The sequence below is a fragment of the Chlorocebus sabaeus genome, chromosome 1, assembly GCF_047675955.1.
Source record: "Chlorocebus sabaeus isolate Y175 chromosome 1, mChlSab1.0.hap1, whole genome shotgun sequence".
In the NCBI taxonomy this organism is placed as follows: Eukaryota; Metazoa; Chordata; class Mammalia; order Primates; family Cercopithecidae; genus Chlorocebus; species Chlorocebus sabaeus.
Genome location: NC_132904.1, coordinates 28,252,077 through 28,268,308, shown reverse-complemented (window position 1 = coordinate 28,268,308; position 16,232 = coordinate 28,252,077). Strand labels below are relative to the sequence as shown.

General features: G+C 37.5%; 2 protein-coding genes across 12 annotated transcripts in view; one reads left to right on the top strand and one right to left on the bottom strand.

Moving 5' to 3' along the window:
- Window positions 1-3,914: 3,914 nt before the first annotated feature.
- On the bottom strand, window positions 3,915-10,787 carry RAG2 (recombination activating 2). 3 transcript variants are annotated; one of them, XM_073017275.1, is made up of 3 exons: window positions 10,200-10,334; window positions 6,772-7,161; window positions 3,915-6,166 (listed from the first exon to the last, which is right to left on the bottom strand). In XM_073017275.1, the coding sequence occupies exon 3, from the start codon at window positions 6,137-6,139 to the stop codon at window positions 4,556-4,558; it is 1,584 nt and encodes a 527-aa protein (XP_072873376.1). In that variant the 5' UTR covers window positions 6,140-6,166; window positions 6,772-7,161; window positions 10,200-10,334; the 3' UTR covers window positions 3,915-4,555. The 3 variants fall into 3 exon arrangements, with proteins under 3 accessions (XP_072873376.1, XP_072873377.1, XP_007999806.1); XM_073017276.1 differs by having other exon boundaries at window positions 6,772-6,966; XM_008001615.3 differs by lacking the exon at window positions 6,772-7,161 and having other exon boundaries at window positions 10,200-10,787.
- The window catches only part of IFTAP (intraflagellar transport associated protein), a 64,883-nt gene continuing 55,087 nt past the window's right edge, over window positions 6,437-16,232 (top strand). Inside the window, exons 1-2 of one of the 9 annotated variants that reach the window (XM_008001656.3) lie at window positions 6,448-6,558; window positions 9,741-9,827. The gene's annotated coding sequence lies outside the window, so the exon portion shown is untranslated. Of the gene's footprint in view, window positions 6,727-6,770; window positions 6,881-9,740; window positions 9,828-16,232 lie in introns of those variants that run through there. The other 8 variants (XM_037999510.2, XM_008001629.3, XM_008001651.3 and 5 more) reach the window with 8 other exon arrangements.

The window sequence follows — 16,232 nt, the reverse complement described above, 5'->3', positions numbered from 1 at the left end:
TAAGTACTTGACATAAAAAAATTATAAAAACATTGTTCTAGTATTCATGAAACTCATAGTTGGTTGGAAGAGTCAGACACTTAAACAATACTTACCAAGTAGTAGTTTTTAACTCATTTAGGTGTAACAACAGAAATAATTACAAGGTGTTGAAGCAGCACCAAGGAGGATGTGATGGACTCTGTGTTGTATAATACTGCGAGATAGTACTTGACTAGTTTTCCTCCTAGATCTTTCTTTTATCCAAGATTTGAGTGTGAAAAGTCTATGCTTAGGAAGCTGGTGCAGTGGCTTATTCCTATAACCCTAGTGCTTCGGGAGGCTGAGACAGGAGGATTGCTTGAGGCCAGGAGTTCAAGATCAGCCTGGGGAAGATATGGAGACCCCATCTCTGCAAAAAATAAAACAATTAACTGAGTATGGTGGTATGCACCTGAAGCTCTAGCTACTTGGGAGCTGAGGTAGGAGGATTTCTTGAGCCTAGGAGTTAGAGGTTGCAGAGAGTCATGATGGTGCCACTGAACTCTAGCCTGTGTGACAGAGTGATACTCCATATCTTAAAAAAAGAAGAAATCTAAAAAAAGAAAGAAAACGAAAAAAAGAAAAAGGAAAAATAGTCTATGCTTCATGGGGAAATGGAAAAAAATGGAAAATATTAGCATTATGTTTTGAAGAGCATCTGATGAGTAAGAGCTATTCTGTCACACCCTCAGTCATTCAATAGTCATTCTTTCACGCAATAAATATGTATTTGGTAAGCAACATGACAAGAAACTGTTTCCATGCCTAGATAAAGATTTTTGAGAAGTGAATTTGAGACAAAGATGGAGTGAGCAGACAGTGTGGGTCCCAGGGAAAAGAATTCTTCATACCATATACCTTGGACTGAGCTGTGGAGTTGGAGAGAGCACTAGGAATCCCAGATTAGTTTCTGGGAGTTGGGAGCAGTGGGGATGTGCATCTTGCTTCCGTGATAGAGCCTAGGAAACAAGTAACATCCAGAGGTGAAATGTTGGTGATGTGTGTTTAGCCAGTGATAGTTTGGACGAGAATCTGTGGTCCAGAAAGCTGCAACAGTAGTAGGATGTGCCCAAGAAAGGTACAGAAATAAACAAGTTCCTAGATGGTCCCAAACAGAGAACTGTGGCCATGCTGGGAAAGGAAGAGGCAGAATGATCTCCTTGTCATCATGTTAGCTCACTGGAGACCAGAAAGCAGCTTAGAGAGGGCTAGACATAAGGACGACCTGCAGTGAAGACTGAGCTGCAATTCAGGATCATCCTCCAAGTCTGATAATGGCAGTGGGTGTTGTAGTTGAAGTTGATGAGGAGGAAAGATGACCCTAAGCACCAGATACTTCACCTTTCATCACCCCTCTCCTGACAACTCAGCATTATATTTCTCCCTGGAACTTGGATGAAAAGTTGGGTGAAAATAGGTAGAACTCTAAAATTGTTGAAATTATATTTCCAGCATACTGCCAAAGAGATGCATAATAGTATGTAAGCTGAGTTAGAGAAAAATACAGCCAAGTTTATTTCTTGCACCCTGAGTATTTAAGCTGTAAAAGATAGTGGGGTTCAGAGAAGTCTTCTAGAGAGAGGAGGTATCTAAACTAGGATATAAAGAGTGAATAGAACTTAGGCTATCTAAAATATTTTTATGTAATCCTTGATGATGTGTGGTCTAGATCTTGTATTTGTCAGTTAGAATGTGTATTATGTATGTTTATTATGGTAAAATCTCTGGCAAATACCCTCTTAAATAATTTTTACTCAGTGTCTGCATTTATTTCACAATGATAGAGAATAATGAAACTATGTTTTTGAACACACATATAACAAGAGTATACATTATTTTTCAGTTTATAATAATGTGCTTGGCCCTTAGTGATTTTATTTTACTGATGAAGAATTGGATCCCTAGCCCCTGCCAGGCTCTCTGGGCTCATGCCATTCCACCACTATTTGTTTACTGTGTTTTAACCAGGCTGACCTTTCAGTTCTTCAAATGTGACAAGCTTCATCTCTCCCCAGAGCCTTTGGAATAACAATTTCTTTTTCTTTATGCTTTCCCTTTCCCCTAAAACACTGAACTCACCTGTACTTACAGACTTGTATAGTCCCCTGAAATGATTACCTTGGGAAGCCATATACTTATTTCTTGATACTACTCCTGTAGTCTTGTGCAAACAATTTTGGGACTTTCCTTTAAAATCCATTTATAAGCCATATCAGAAAATCCATTTTTTTAGCTTGTATTCACACTTTGTTTTTGATCTAAAGTGGTAGTGTAATACTGAAAATCTCACTCTGCTAGATTTCAAATGACACTTGTCTGTTTCCAGAAATTAAATCCATCTTTAATGAAGAAAGAGGTACAGCTGTTGAACACCTTCAAGGGAATGAACCATGGATTCTGAAAGTGATTGATTGAAATGTGAGTCCCTGAAACATTTTTGGCAAAAGTAATATTGCTGAAATGGTGTCTGCTTTTCTAACGTGGCTCATTTGAATGTTTGCATTAGCTTATTAGAAAAGCAACGACATTATCTTAAAGTCACATCGAATAAACTGATTGCTGAGATGACATAAAAAAGACTTAATTTTACTCAAATATATAATCTGTATAACCAATTTGCATGCTGTTGACACACACACACACACACCCTCCCCCAAAAGCAGCTATGCTGGTGAGATCTGAGTTTGACTAAGAAACTCAGTGAGTTCACAATTGAATCACTTAGATTACCATATCTGGATTCGTTGGCTACAAAATAAATATGTAGTAATAATTCTTTAGCCACCAAATCACTGCAGACAAATCAAGAAGACAGAATATACCTACTCCTTGGGGAAATTTCACTTTTGGACTCTGTAAAGCGTATTTTCACTCCAACTTGTGCCATTTTCTACTAACAAATAGAAAAAAAATCAAAGTGGATTGATCCTGAAAAAATTAGTTTAATTTTGCCGTTATTTAGGTAACATATCTTAATAATTTGAGTAAATCAATATAAACAGAAGATTTTTATATTTTATTATTTTTACATAGGTGATGGAAACAACAAAAGATCAAATCAACGTGCAACAATTGTTCAACAGGAATATTCAGCGAGCAACATTATTGAAACAGAGTGAACATGATTCAGTTTATCAAAATTAACTTCAGTATCTGGGACATGGAACTATCAGCAGAAGAACTTGTGCTCCAGTGTTTCATCTCTTGTATAATTCATGTTTCTCCTAAATTTGCTAGTTGTACCTTACACAGTGTAGACTTCCAATGAAAAGTAAGAGTCTCCACTGTAACTGAAGCTCTTAAGTTAAGGTTTTTCCAGAAAAATGTGTGTGTGTGTGTTTTTTTTTTCAGGAAAATATTCCAGGAGGAAAGAAATTTGTTTTTAAGGTAATCTAGCTGTTTTTAAGGTAATCTAGCTATCAACCGATGTCTTGAAACCTTAAAATTAACAGTCATTTCTTGAAACCTTAAAATTAACACTAGTTTCATCCTAGCTAGTGTCTAATGAAACCTTGGCAAGATCACTGATTTTATAATATTCACTGGCAGCAATCTCCACATGTTAACTACACACGCACGCACACAAATACATTTCTTTTCCTCTGTTTAAATCTTCTACCTGTAAATGCGATGAAATTCTAACATATTATTTTGGGAAATAATCAATATTATTATTCTCCACGAGATTTATTTGGTGGGCCTTTCTTATTGTATTCTTACTCATTTCCTTTTTCCAGAGTACTAAGCAGCAATGGGCTTCAATTTTCCATGAAAACGCCCACAAATAATTCGTTAAAATGACTGACTTTGGCACATCATTCATACATCATATAATGGGGAGGAGAAATCCTTAAAGAAAATGCACACAAATAATTCAAGAAAACATATCAAACTTGATGTAAATTTTTATTTCTTCGTTCATGTCAGTGGAGAACATTATCTATATGTATATGTATATGTATATTTATATCTACATCTGTAAATCTATGAGGAACTAACTTGTTCATAAGCATAATCCAGGGGGTTGCTTGAATGTATATAAAGAACACTGGTGTGGGACGTAGTTGATCTTGCTTTTAAGTTTTGGCCAACTGCTGAATTGTTATATTGCACAAAATAATTAATTCCTTTGTGTGTTAATTTCATTATTGGCTAAATTTGTCATAACCACTCTATAGGTTATTTGTTACCAAGACTCATGTAAGAAATATAAACATACCTTGATGATTATTACTGCTTCTGGGTGTTTAAGTTTTGTTGAATAAAAAAAAGTCAGATCAGAAATTCTCAGTTAAGAATAAATTAGTAAATTGAGTATTCGGGTAAAATATTTTCAAAATGTATAGGTTCTAGAGTGACTTTGTTTATCATTGCATTATAAACACATTTTTCTGGCCCTTAATTCATGTAACTAAAAGAAAACATAGGCATTTTAAATAAACAAAAATAAAAACATACTTTTAAAATCAATGTTATGATTTTTAAAATAGGTTCAGAAATTCCATATACCTGAATCTGAAAGGCTTTTGCAAAACTAATCAAACAATCTTCTAAGAAAGGATTTCTTGGCAGGAGTCAAGATTTTTCCAGAACCTTTTTTACGGAGTGATTTCATTGGAGGCTTTTTTAAGGGTAGGACTCTTTGGGGAGTGTGTAGAGCTCTTGCTATCTCCACATGCTCGTTGCAGTAATACTTGTTGCTTCCTGCTGACAGATGGATGAGTGTGCGTTCTGCCAGATCCATGCACTGAGCATGGACCCAGTGCCCATCCCCATGAGAACAGTAGATCATGGCGGGTTTGTTCAGCTCGGTTGAATAGAATGGTACCCAAGTGTTGATATCCACATCACAAGTAGGGCAGCATGTAATCCAGTAGCCTGTCTCAGACTCATCTTCTTCATCATCTTCATTATAGGTGTCAAATTCATCATCACCATCAAAACTATTTGCTTCTGCACTGAAACAAAATTCTTCAGAGTCTTCAAAGGGAGTGGAATCCCCTGGATCTTCTGTTGATGTCTGACTGTTTGTGAATGTTGTTTGCTCTTCATTCGTATCATCTTCAGCATATTTCAATGTATAGAAATAGAATGCTTCTGAAACAACTTGTTTATTGTCTCCTGGTATGCCAAGAAAAACAGTTCCATTTCCCATGTTGCTTCCAAACCATATCTTGCTGTGCTTAATGTCTGGGGTCCAATCTGGGGTCTCCATCTCACGAATTTCTATCTTGTTGTCCTCTAAAGAGATTATGTTGCAGATCATTCTTTTTTGGTTTTCAAGCTGATATCCACCAACGATAACAAATTCATCCTTGTTAGTTTGAGTCAGGATTGCACTGGAGACAGAGATTCCTCCTGGCAAGACTGTGCAATTCACAGCTGGGCTACCCAAGGGAAGATCAACCCTTATTCTGTACAGGTTGGCAGGCCGGATATTATTGGCAAGTGAATGTCCTCCTAAAATATAGATGGTATCATTTTTGGCAATAGAGACATGAAAAGATAGCCCATCCTGAAGTTCTGGAAGAATGTATGATGTAGCACACCCAAATTCAAAATCCACCAGGAAAACATGGGGCAGGCAGTCAGTTACACTATTCCATTTTTCCGTGGTTCTGTGGGTAGAAGGCATGTATGAACGTCCTCCAAAGAGAACACCCATACTTTTCCCTCGGCTATACACCACATTAATGGAATGACCATATCTGGCTTCAGGAACATCTCCTACCAAGTCTTTCTCTGTGCAGCGAAAAGTAACCCTTTTGTTGTTCTTGCAAACAATAGACATAACATAAATCTTATCTGAAAGCTCATTGTTTGGTGTTTTCCCTCCATGGATGATGTATTGATGCTTTTCAGACTCCAAGCTGCCTTTGAATGTGCAAGTGGCTGGGTAGCGAAGAGGAGGGAGGTAGCAGGAATCCTTAGAGAAAATTGTAGGCTTCAGTTTGACATGGTTATGTTTTACATCCAAGTGGAAAACTCCAGTGGGACAGGATCTTTTGGGCCAGCCTTTTTGGCCAAAGAAGAAAACTTGTCCATCAAAATTCATCAGCGAGAAGCCTGGTTGAATTAAGGCTATGTTATTACTGACTGTTACCATCTGCAGAGACATATTTTCTGATGGTATGTAGATTTTTGTCTGAAAGAATTATAAAATAAAATTAGAGATCGCTTCATACAAATCATCGTATTTAGATTCCTTCACATGTAAATAGCATTTTTTTAAAGTCCTCCCACACGCTTGCAGTGGGACTGAATGAGGAAAATCCAAGGAGTTAGGTCAGTAAAGAGCCACAGAACTTTACTGCCATGCCATCCAAGGAGCTGGGACATGTTTTAGCCACGAACTATGCTCCCTAGGATTTCTGGGAATTGTAGTCCTTTTCCTTAAAGAGTCACCACGCGTCTGCTGAAAGAACCACATTTCCCAAGAATCCATTTTCTCTGGGACGTGTCGCTTTGGAAATCTGTCTTTGTTGCTCTGGGAGAGAGGACTCCTGGAATGTGTCTCTGAATAAAGACTAGCGGAAGGTGCGAAGTGACTAGATAGGAGCCAAGGAGGAAAACTAGGGAATGGGAGGTGAGAGTGGCTACACCGACCCAACATCCGGGTTGCCGGAAGGCTGCAGCGCCCGGAGCGGTGTCGGGCAAACCGCTACCCTGGTATTGTTGGAGCCTCTCCTGGGGACTTTTGAACAGGTGACCTGGTAGGAAGCACAACTGCTTCTGTTGGAGTGCGGTTGCCTGGAGACCGCAGTCTGAAGGGACTCCCGGCAGAGATGTCGTTACGGTGTCCTGCCTATCTGGATGCTTACGAGCGCGACTCAAAATTACACCCCTGAGGACCTCGGAGGTGCTTGGGGCGGGAGGTTGAAGGGGTCACCGAGGTTACAAAAGCCGTGACTGTCTTACAGAACCGAAAGATGGGTCTTTGAATCCCTCGAGTGCAGGGGAGACTTTGCCTGTTAATGATTTTTACCACTTCTACATTTAGTAATTGAAATACAGTTACTAGGTTTTAAGGAGTGCACTTTAAAGGCCCTTTGTTTTCTTCACTGTTTTTTACTACTGTTTTTAGGGTTCTTTTAGGGAAGCAGAGAAGGTTCCTAAACACATCTCCTTTTCATCTTAATTCTAGGAAAATAGAGTTAGTGGCTTTTTCACATCTTTCCAGTCCAAAAACTTTTAGGTAATTCTTTAATAATTCTGTAGTAAGAAAGCAGGGACTAAGAAGCGAAATGTTTGAATTATTCAGGATTTCATACTTGTGTTACAACAAAAAGAATATTTACTAGATGAAAGAAGCTTGATAAATTTCTATTTTATTATTGTTTACCTTAGAGAGATGTGGAATACACTGCCTGTTTGCAGTGTGAAGTCCTGTGCACCAAATATTAAAGGAAACAAAATAGTACAGAATACTTGACTTTTAAGAGTTAATTCTTAATGTGGTTCAAAAGTGGTATAAACAATGGCTAAGAGTATGGACTCTGAATGCTTACTGGCTGGATTCAAATCCTGGCGCTGCCACTAACTACATGACTTTGGGCAAGTTCTTTAACTTCTGTGTGCCTCAGTTTCCTCATCTGAAAACTGAGATAATAATTTTACCAACCTCGTATATTGATGTCCGTTATGATTAATAGTTGAATGTACGTAAAGTACTTAGAACAGGGATTTGCACACAGTAGATGATAGTTATTATTATGATTTTTAAAAAATTTACCAAAAAATAAGGTCTAGTGCATACGCACCTGCCAGTAATGGCAGTTGATAAGGTTGGAGAGGATGAGAAGGGGCTTTAGGATCTGGGAATCAGGTCAATGGGTATAGAGAGAGAAACATTTGAACTAAAAAGAATTGGATAAACATATATGATGAGGGTGCTGGTAGTAGTTAATTTATTAACAGAAGATAGTTAATATTTTATTCTTTTGTCACCCTTTGTCTAACCTTCATTAAATATGCAGGCCCTAAAGTTGAATTCTCTGAGTCCAAATTAGGCTCTAACACTTAGTTGCTGTGTAACCACCTTGGGCAAGTTATTTTTCTCTCTGTTATTTTTATCTGCAAAATGGGGATAATCTTGGTATCTATTCACTGGGCTGTTTTGAGAAATACATGGGATAGCATGTGTAAGTCAAATAGAACAGTGCCTGGCACATAAACACTCAATAAATGTTAGTTGGTACTATAATTTATCTAATTTATCTTTATTCCTTCTGCAAAGATTCCTTGAACTATTTAGAATCTCTGGTCACTAATGAGATGTCGGTGGGTTTCTTTTTTTTTTTTTTTTTTTTTGCTTTAAGAACTTCTGTAGATCAGCTGCAATTTACTGCTAAATAATCTCTTGTAGTTAATATTTTTAGTCTACTTGGGAGACTCCTAAGGGGGTGATCTTTTAACAGTTATCTGGTGGGTTATTAAAGCAGGTGAGGAAATGGTGTCTGAGAAGCGTGATTATCAAAGTTATGAAAGCAAGCCCCTCTCCCTCAGTTGTACATTCAGCAACCTGTCCTGCTTAAAAATAATCTGGGCAGTGTTTTATTTCATGGCCTACCCAAGCCTACATGAGTGAAGGCATCTGAGCAACTATGAAAAATGCTAGTCATAGAAGCTAACAGGAGACCTTATTGACCCTCACTTCAGAACACTGTAGGTGATTACACTCAGCCTGAGTGATTATGATCAGAGAGTTGTTCCAATTTGGGTAGGGGGAACACCGAAGCCAAGGCCAGCTTGTTTCAAATACCTGTGGTGACTGCTTCTGAGATACAAGGCAAGCCATACAGTGGTAATGGATTCCATTACCACTTGAAAAATCTCTTTGTGGGATTTTTCAAGAACACTTGCTTTCAAAACAGTGTTTTCATTGTCGCCCTTTGGTTTCACTTTAAGGTTGCTGTAGGAATTTTGGCTTCTCATAAGTGAAAACATGATTATTGTAGATTACACAGAAACATTTTCTTGGGCAAGATGTAAGGAGGATTGTCCATTTTTGTAACTTAGTCTAGGCCCCTAAAGATTTTTGAAATAGGGCTTTTGACCTGTTTTCCCTTTGATGCCCTGCTTTTGGCTCATTTCATAATTTCAAGGCCCTAAAAACAGTGGTAAAGTTTCTTATTGCTAAGATGAATTACCTCCTCTTGTAACACAGTTCAAGTGTGAGTAATTTTTAGATTACTCACTTTAACCAGATGATATATGCATTTAAAGAATAAACAGGACTATGGAAAGTGTTTTCACATTGTTTTACCCATTTAGTTTTTGAAATTTTGCTTTATTGACTTGATATATTTTTCACTGGAGTAGACTATTGTTTCTCTTCCATGGTTTCAATATGACTGTATTAGTCACATCTTGGTTTTTTAAGAGTTTTTGAATGATTATACTATATCTAAAATAACCTACTGAAGTATTTTCCTTTTAATAGGCTATATAAAATAGACAGATTTAAAAAAAATAAGACCGTGTTCTTCAGCTGAGGGAGGTTTCAAGGTCAACACATTAAAGATTCTTTGTAAAGGACAGAAATATAGGACCAATAAATATATACAATTTTCCCAACCCCATGCTAACATTCTTCAGCAGGGAGATTTTCATTTATTCACTGTGATGCTAGGGCATAGTTGAGTATAATAAAAGGACTCATGGTATGAGGTCTGGGTTTATAGTTCCCCACATCTGAACCGACTTTTTCTTTTCCAAAGAAAGATACTGTACTCTGAAACATTAAATCTTGCTGATCCGTGCTGGCCATGTTTTCCTGATTGCTCCAGAGTAGCAGGTAACCTCATGTAAGTAACTTCAGGCATTTAATGTGTGAATAACACTATCTTGCACTGTTAATCAGGTTTGAGGCATACATTATTTTATTTTTGCTGGCAGTAAAAGCAGGATTAGATCTTCCTTCCTATACTTAGGCCAGAGAACGATTTATGTACTAAGATTAATAATAGTGCTCTGAAGGCCTAAGAATTAAATCCCTGAAGCTGCCAGAGAACAGAAAGCCCCACATTTTCCAAATTCTACTCATCCCTTCCCTATCTAGATATCAAATCCATTTGTAACTAACACACTGCTGAAGTGTGGCATCTTCATTCCCTTGAAGTTTATGAACATAGGCTCCCATTTTTTAGCTCTGGTAGAAATGAAGGTATCAGACCTACCTGAAAGCCAGAGGGGCTGCTCACGCCTCTCTGAATCTTTGCCGCTAAACCAGGTATTAATTGTCAGCACCTGGGGAAGATTCACTGACTGCGCACTATGACTGTGGCAAGCAGAAGGCTGAGTGTAAAGAGAGTGTGTATGTGTGCCTACAGATGTTCTCATGAACACTGGTCTAATGGGAGTAACTGACTGTGACCTTTTTTTTTTTTTTTTTATCTCTTTCTCTCTCTTTAGATGGTTGAGGGAGTTACCCACCAGGGTGTACCCTCAGGATTTAACTATTTCACTACTAGCAAAAATGGCAACACAATTCACTATTTGTAAAGATAAAAAGAAATCTGGTCAAAACTTGATTTTTAAAAATTAAAAGCATTTTAGAAAAACACAGAAGAAATGCATACAGTTTCTGTGGTTTAAATAAATACTATTTTGAATCAAATGAGAAATTATTTGTCCTAAAGCAGAGACCACTAATACCAGGGCTATTCATTTTAACTTTGAAGTGCGCTTTTGTGGTCTCATTTTCTTTAATGCAAGACTCAGAAGGAAAGAGTTATAATTATTCGAGGCCCTCTACCAACTTTATATCAGGCAGCTACTGTCTAATAATACAGTTTAATGATTAAGAAAATGGGCTTTGGGGTCAAGCTTACCTGGTTTTCTCTGCTAGCTCTGCTATTTTTTCAGGTAAAGTCATCTTAATACTTAAGCCTTTGTTTCTCTGTCTCTGAAATGATGATAATAGAAATATTTACTTCAAAAAACTGTTGAGAAAAGATTAAATGAGATAATGTATGTAAAGTGTTTAGCCAAGGAAGAGATTAATATTCCATAGTGATCTGGATAGCAAAAAATTACCTTTATAATTTTTACCTTTTTTTATTTTTTATTTTTTTGAGATGGAGTCCCGTCTGTCTCCCAGGCTGCAGTGCAGTGGCATGTTCTCGGCTCACTGCAACCTCTGCTTCCCAGGTTCAAGCGATTCTCCTACCTCAGCCTCCCAAATAGCTGGGATAACAGGCACATGCCACGACACCCAACTAATTTTTGTATTTTTAGTAGAGATGGGGTTTTACTGTGTTGGCCAGTCTAGTCTCAAACTCCTGACCTTGGGTGATCTGCCTGCCATGGCCTCCCAAAGTGCTGGGATTACAGGTGTGAGCCACCTTGCCCAGCCTATAATTTCTAATAGTAGCGTAACATTACATTAAGTAAATGTAATATAATTTACCTGACCTTCCACTGTTGTTGGTCATTTGATCAGTTTCCATATGGCTGAGGTGATAAAATGTAGTGAACAGAGGTAGGCAAATCTGGGTTTGAGTTTCAATGTTGTGACCTTTTTGAGTGTCAGTTTTCTTAACTCTAAGATGGGAGTAGTAACTACCTTGTTTTAAGGCTTAATGGATTGAAATGTCTACTATATAGAATGTATACAGTAAATCTTACCTAATGAAGATGCTATAAATATATTTGTATAGTGACTACTTTAAATTTTTTGCAAAATTTTAGTGTGTATATTTTCAGGGTTGATTTTTTTTTTAAACAGATGTGTGTAGTTCAATTGCTTGGTTGATTCTCATCATTTGAAATGTCAACCCATCCTTTAAACAGCATCATCATCTCTTCTAGTGCCTTCCATGATGATTTTTTTAATCTGCAAAAGGACGTTGGGTTATTTCTCTAACATAATTATGTGTTTTATATATAAGATACTTGAAATTAGAGCAACAATAAGGACAACTGTCATAAAGTTGATATATTGGATGTCTCCACTGTAAATATAAAATAAGAAATGCAAAAATAGAAACCATGGGTAGGTTTAGACATGTTTTAGCCTTTGGATTTTACTAACAGGCCATTTTTAGCATAACAATTAGTTGCTGAACGAGTAGTTGTCTCCTGAGGAGACTAGAAATTAGTAGCACATTTGAAAATGGGTTTTAAGACTCCAAGTCCTTGCTCTACCGTTAGGAGAGCATTAGACTTACAGTGATCTCATACAAGGTCCCTGATCTCCCAAATTCCTCAGCATTGAAACTAAATATAAAATAGTAAACTATATTTATTGAGCATCTACTATGTATAAAACCATGTGGAGAATTAGAAAAAAAATCAGACACAGGTCTTGCCCTTAAAGCAGGGGTTGCCAATCCCTGGGCCAAGGACAGGTACGGTCAGCAGTCTGTTAGGAACAGGGCTTCACAGCAGGAGGTGAGCTGCAGGTTGGCAAGCCTTACTGCCTGAGCTCTACCTCCTGTCAGATCTGCTGTGTGGCATTGGATTATCATAGGAGTGTGAACCCTATTGTAAACTGCGCATGTGAGGGAGCTAGGTTGAGTGCTCCTTATGAGAGTCTGATGCTTGATCTTAGGTGGAACAGTTTCATTCCAAAACCAGCCCCCTCACTGTGGTCCATGGAAAAATTGTCTTCCATGAAACTAGTCTCTGGTTTCAAAAAGGTTGGGGACCACTGCCTTAAAGAACATATATGATAGTAGAATGAAGCAACTTTTGGTTGCAGATGAACATGCCTTATATTCTTGCCACATTCATCTTTTCTTAAAAGGTCTTAGAAGTTCATTAAGAAATCACAATTATAAGTTTCTCAGCCCATTTTTAAGCCTTGAGGCAAAATCAAATTTAAACTCCTACAAGAACATATTGATTTATCCTTCAGTAAATTTCAAAAAACCAGTACACAATCAAAGAATACAAGTCAGTGAAATTACAGAGTAAAGCAACCTTTATTTTATGGGAAAGATAAAAACTTAGTAATGGGATGTCCTGGCATAATAATTGGACCAAAAAGGAAATGTAATTGGAAAAAAAAGATGGAAGCCAACCTCAAGCCCAATCCCTTTATTTTTACACTCAAACTATGCAGGGTCAGAAAAGTTTATGTAACTTGACAAGGGTAACACAGCTGTAGGGATCTGTGGACATGGTGGGTTGGAGGGAGGCAGAATTCATGACAGTGCATTTCAAGAACTGTAGTGCATCTCTCAAGTATTTCTATCACCATTTTATAAATGGAGAAACAGCTTAAACTTCATTATCACTCAGTGAGTTAACTAGCGTTTGAAATAATGTCAGTGGCAACTTTTCATAGCATTAGGATAAGCATAGACAATGATTACTGTTTTACTAAGTGGCAGAGTTTTGAGGAAGTAAAATAAATTGTGTTGGAAAGGGAGATGTTTGGTCTGTTGAATAAATTCCATAATAGGAGCCACAACTGAAACTGACAAAGAAAAGAGGAAGGAAGAGGAAATATATAGAAGGAAGCAATTTACAGTTAGTATGATGGATTATCGAGAGAAGAACATGACAAGTGACTTGACATTTTTTATTTAAAGCAATTAATTAGATATGGCCACCTGACCAGAATGAGTGGTATCTTCCTATAAAAGTTTCATGCTCTCTGATTTAAGGTGGATTCTTTGCTTGAAAATAAAATGGAAAAAAAATTTCAGAGGAGTTTGGCTGGAAAATTTTTCTTGCTAGAAAAAAATTTACTGAAATATTTTATTTTTAGAGAAGGAAAGGAGTTTGAAGGAGTTTGTGATTCTTTTTTTTTTTGGAGACAGGATCTCGCTGTGTTGCCCAGGCTGGAGTGCAGTGGCATAATCTTGTCTCAACTCAGCCTCCACCTTCTGGGCTCAAGTCATCCTCCCACCTCAGTCTCTCAAGTAACTGGGACCACAGATGGACACCACCATGCTCAGCTAATTATTTAATTTTTTGTAGAGATAAGGTCTCACTATACTGCCCAGGTGGTCCTGAACTACTGGGCTAAAGTGTTCCCCCTATGTTGTCCTTCCCAAGTGCTGGGGTTACAGGCACGAGCTATTGCACTTGACCTGATTCTTAATTTCTACCTTTGAGTATAGAAACCATATTGACAAAAAGAAATTATTTACATATGTACGTGCATGTCTATATTATGTTTTGTACATTGAGGCAAAATTGCAGATAAAGTATTGAGTGAAATTGGAAGCTGGGGAAGCACTGTATTACCTCTTACAGCCCATTTATTATTCCACAGCCTTAGGAATTTATAATTCAAAATAGCTGGGAAACAAATCTAAAATCTTACTTCTTTTAAGAGAATGCCAAGTGAAATAAAGGTTGATTTTATTTGCAAGATCTGGCATTTTGAAACACTTTGAAATGAACTCCTAGGTGATTTAGTTCAGTTGGTCTACACCTGCTCCTAACCAGCTGTGTGGGTTTTGCTTTAGAGTAGACTTCTTGGTATTGTTTAAAGTCCTGTGCGCTGTGCAGGTGGCTAACAGGCTCAGGAAGTTGGAGAGAAGGGGACAACTTTAATTAAGAGTGAATGCCTTTGTGTCATAGTATGCAGTATAGATAAAGTAACCATTAGTGGGACACTGTATCTTATGTGAGGGTGGGATTATGTTTGAGCGAATCTTTTATGATTGAAATATTGTGTGATTATAGAGCTATAAAGTTGACTCAGAAACCCTACTGCTTTATGGATTCACAGTTTTATCAGGAGTCTTGAAGAAAATGTTCACTGAATTACTCGCCGTTACTGCCCATAACTCATTGGTATAGTTGATAGCATTTCTGAGGCTAGGAGATCAGTTTTGGACATGGTTGAAATATGTGTATGGCAGATTTTTCTTGATAAATGTCTAGAGGTCAGTTAGTGTGCTTATAGGAGTTTTGTTAGGGGGTGAAGGTATGGTGTTTACTTGTAATTCCACACAACTGTAAATTCTTAAAAAAAAAAAAAAAAGAAGCAAAAATGGTTGTGAAAAGGCAGACTTTCTGATTTCAAAAACAATGGATTTCCTGAGATTTGTCTTATAAGTGTATCCTACAGATTCTGTGTACACAGTTAATCTGTTTTTAAAAAATGATAGAGAGTAAGTGGGGAGAGTTCAAATGCTTCACTGGTTTGCATTTTTCTTTGTTTGATAGAATTAATAGCTGTGTAACTGAAAACAGTCTAATACTTACTTGACCTGCCTCAGTGAGTCAATGCAGACATTTCTGGATTGACTTAAACAGCTAGGAGGAAGAGTATACTTGGGGAAATAAAGTGGGTCTTATACAATCTGCGGATGATGAACAGCAGGGCTTAATGAATGATAGCCTCAAGAAACCTCATTACAGTAGCTTGGGTGAATGAACAGGAAAGGGAAGCAAAGTTTTCAAGAGGAAAGTTTCTGTTTATGCATGTAATTCTATAGATCAGTATTAGTCTGTTTCCCAGAGTTTTCTGTAGGGGGAAAACAACACACTTGGTTCTCACATTCTTGGTAAACTTTTAGTGATAATTTACTTTTCCTAAATATCTTTTGTTTTAATTGACTTATCATTCGTCTCTGTTTCCATCCCCCCTTTCTAAGCGAAAAAAATAATTACAGATTCACAAAATAAATTCACAGGAGGTTCCAAAGAGGTATATAGGGAGGTCTCATGCATCCTTGGTCCAGCCTTCTGCAATGTTAACATCTTGCATAAGTATAGTATAACATAAAAATCTGAGTTATTGCTATTACAAAAATGGAGTGTTGTATAGAATATGTAAATTACAGTCAGGCACAGTGGCTCACGCCTGTAATCCCAGCACTTTGGGAGGCCGAAGTGGACAGATCACTTGAGGTTAGATGTTTGAGACCAGCCTGGCCAACATGGTAAAACCCTGTCTCTACTAAAAATACAAAAATTAGTCAGGTGTGGTGGTGTGTGCCTGTAGTCCCAACTACTCACGAGGCTGAGGCAGGAGAATCGCTTGAACCCAGGAGGTGGAGGCTGCAGTGAGTCGAGACTGCGCCACTGCACTCCAGCCTGGGTGACAAGAGCAAAACTCAGTCTCAAAAACAAACAAACAAAAAAGAATATGTAAATATGTAAATTATAAATCTCTTTAGGGAAGAACCTAGATCTATTTTTGTTAAGGCATCCTTTGTGGTATCTTTGTTTATAATCTGAACCCACATTTTAAAAATTATATGCAGTTTTTAGGATGGATGTGCTGTCTTTTCCTTTTGGTGAGA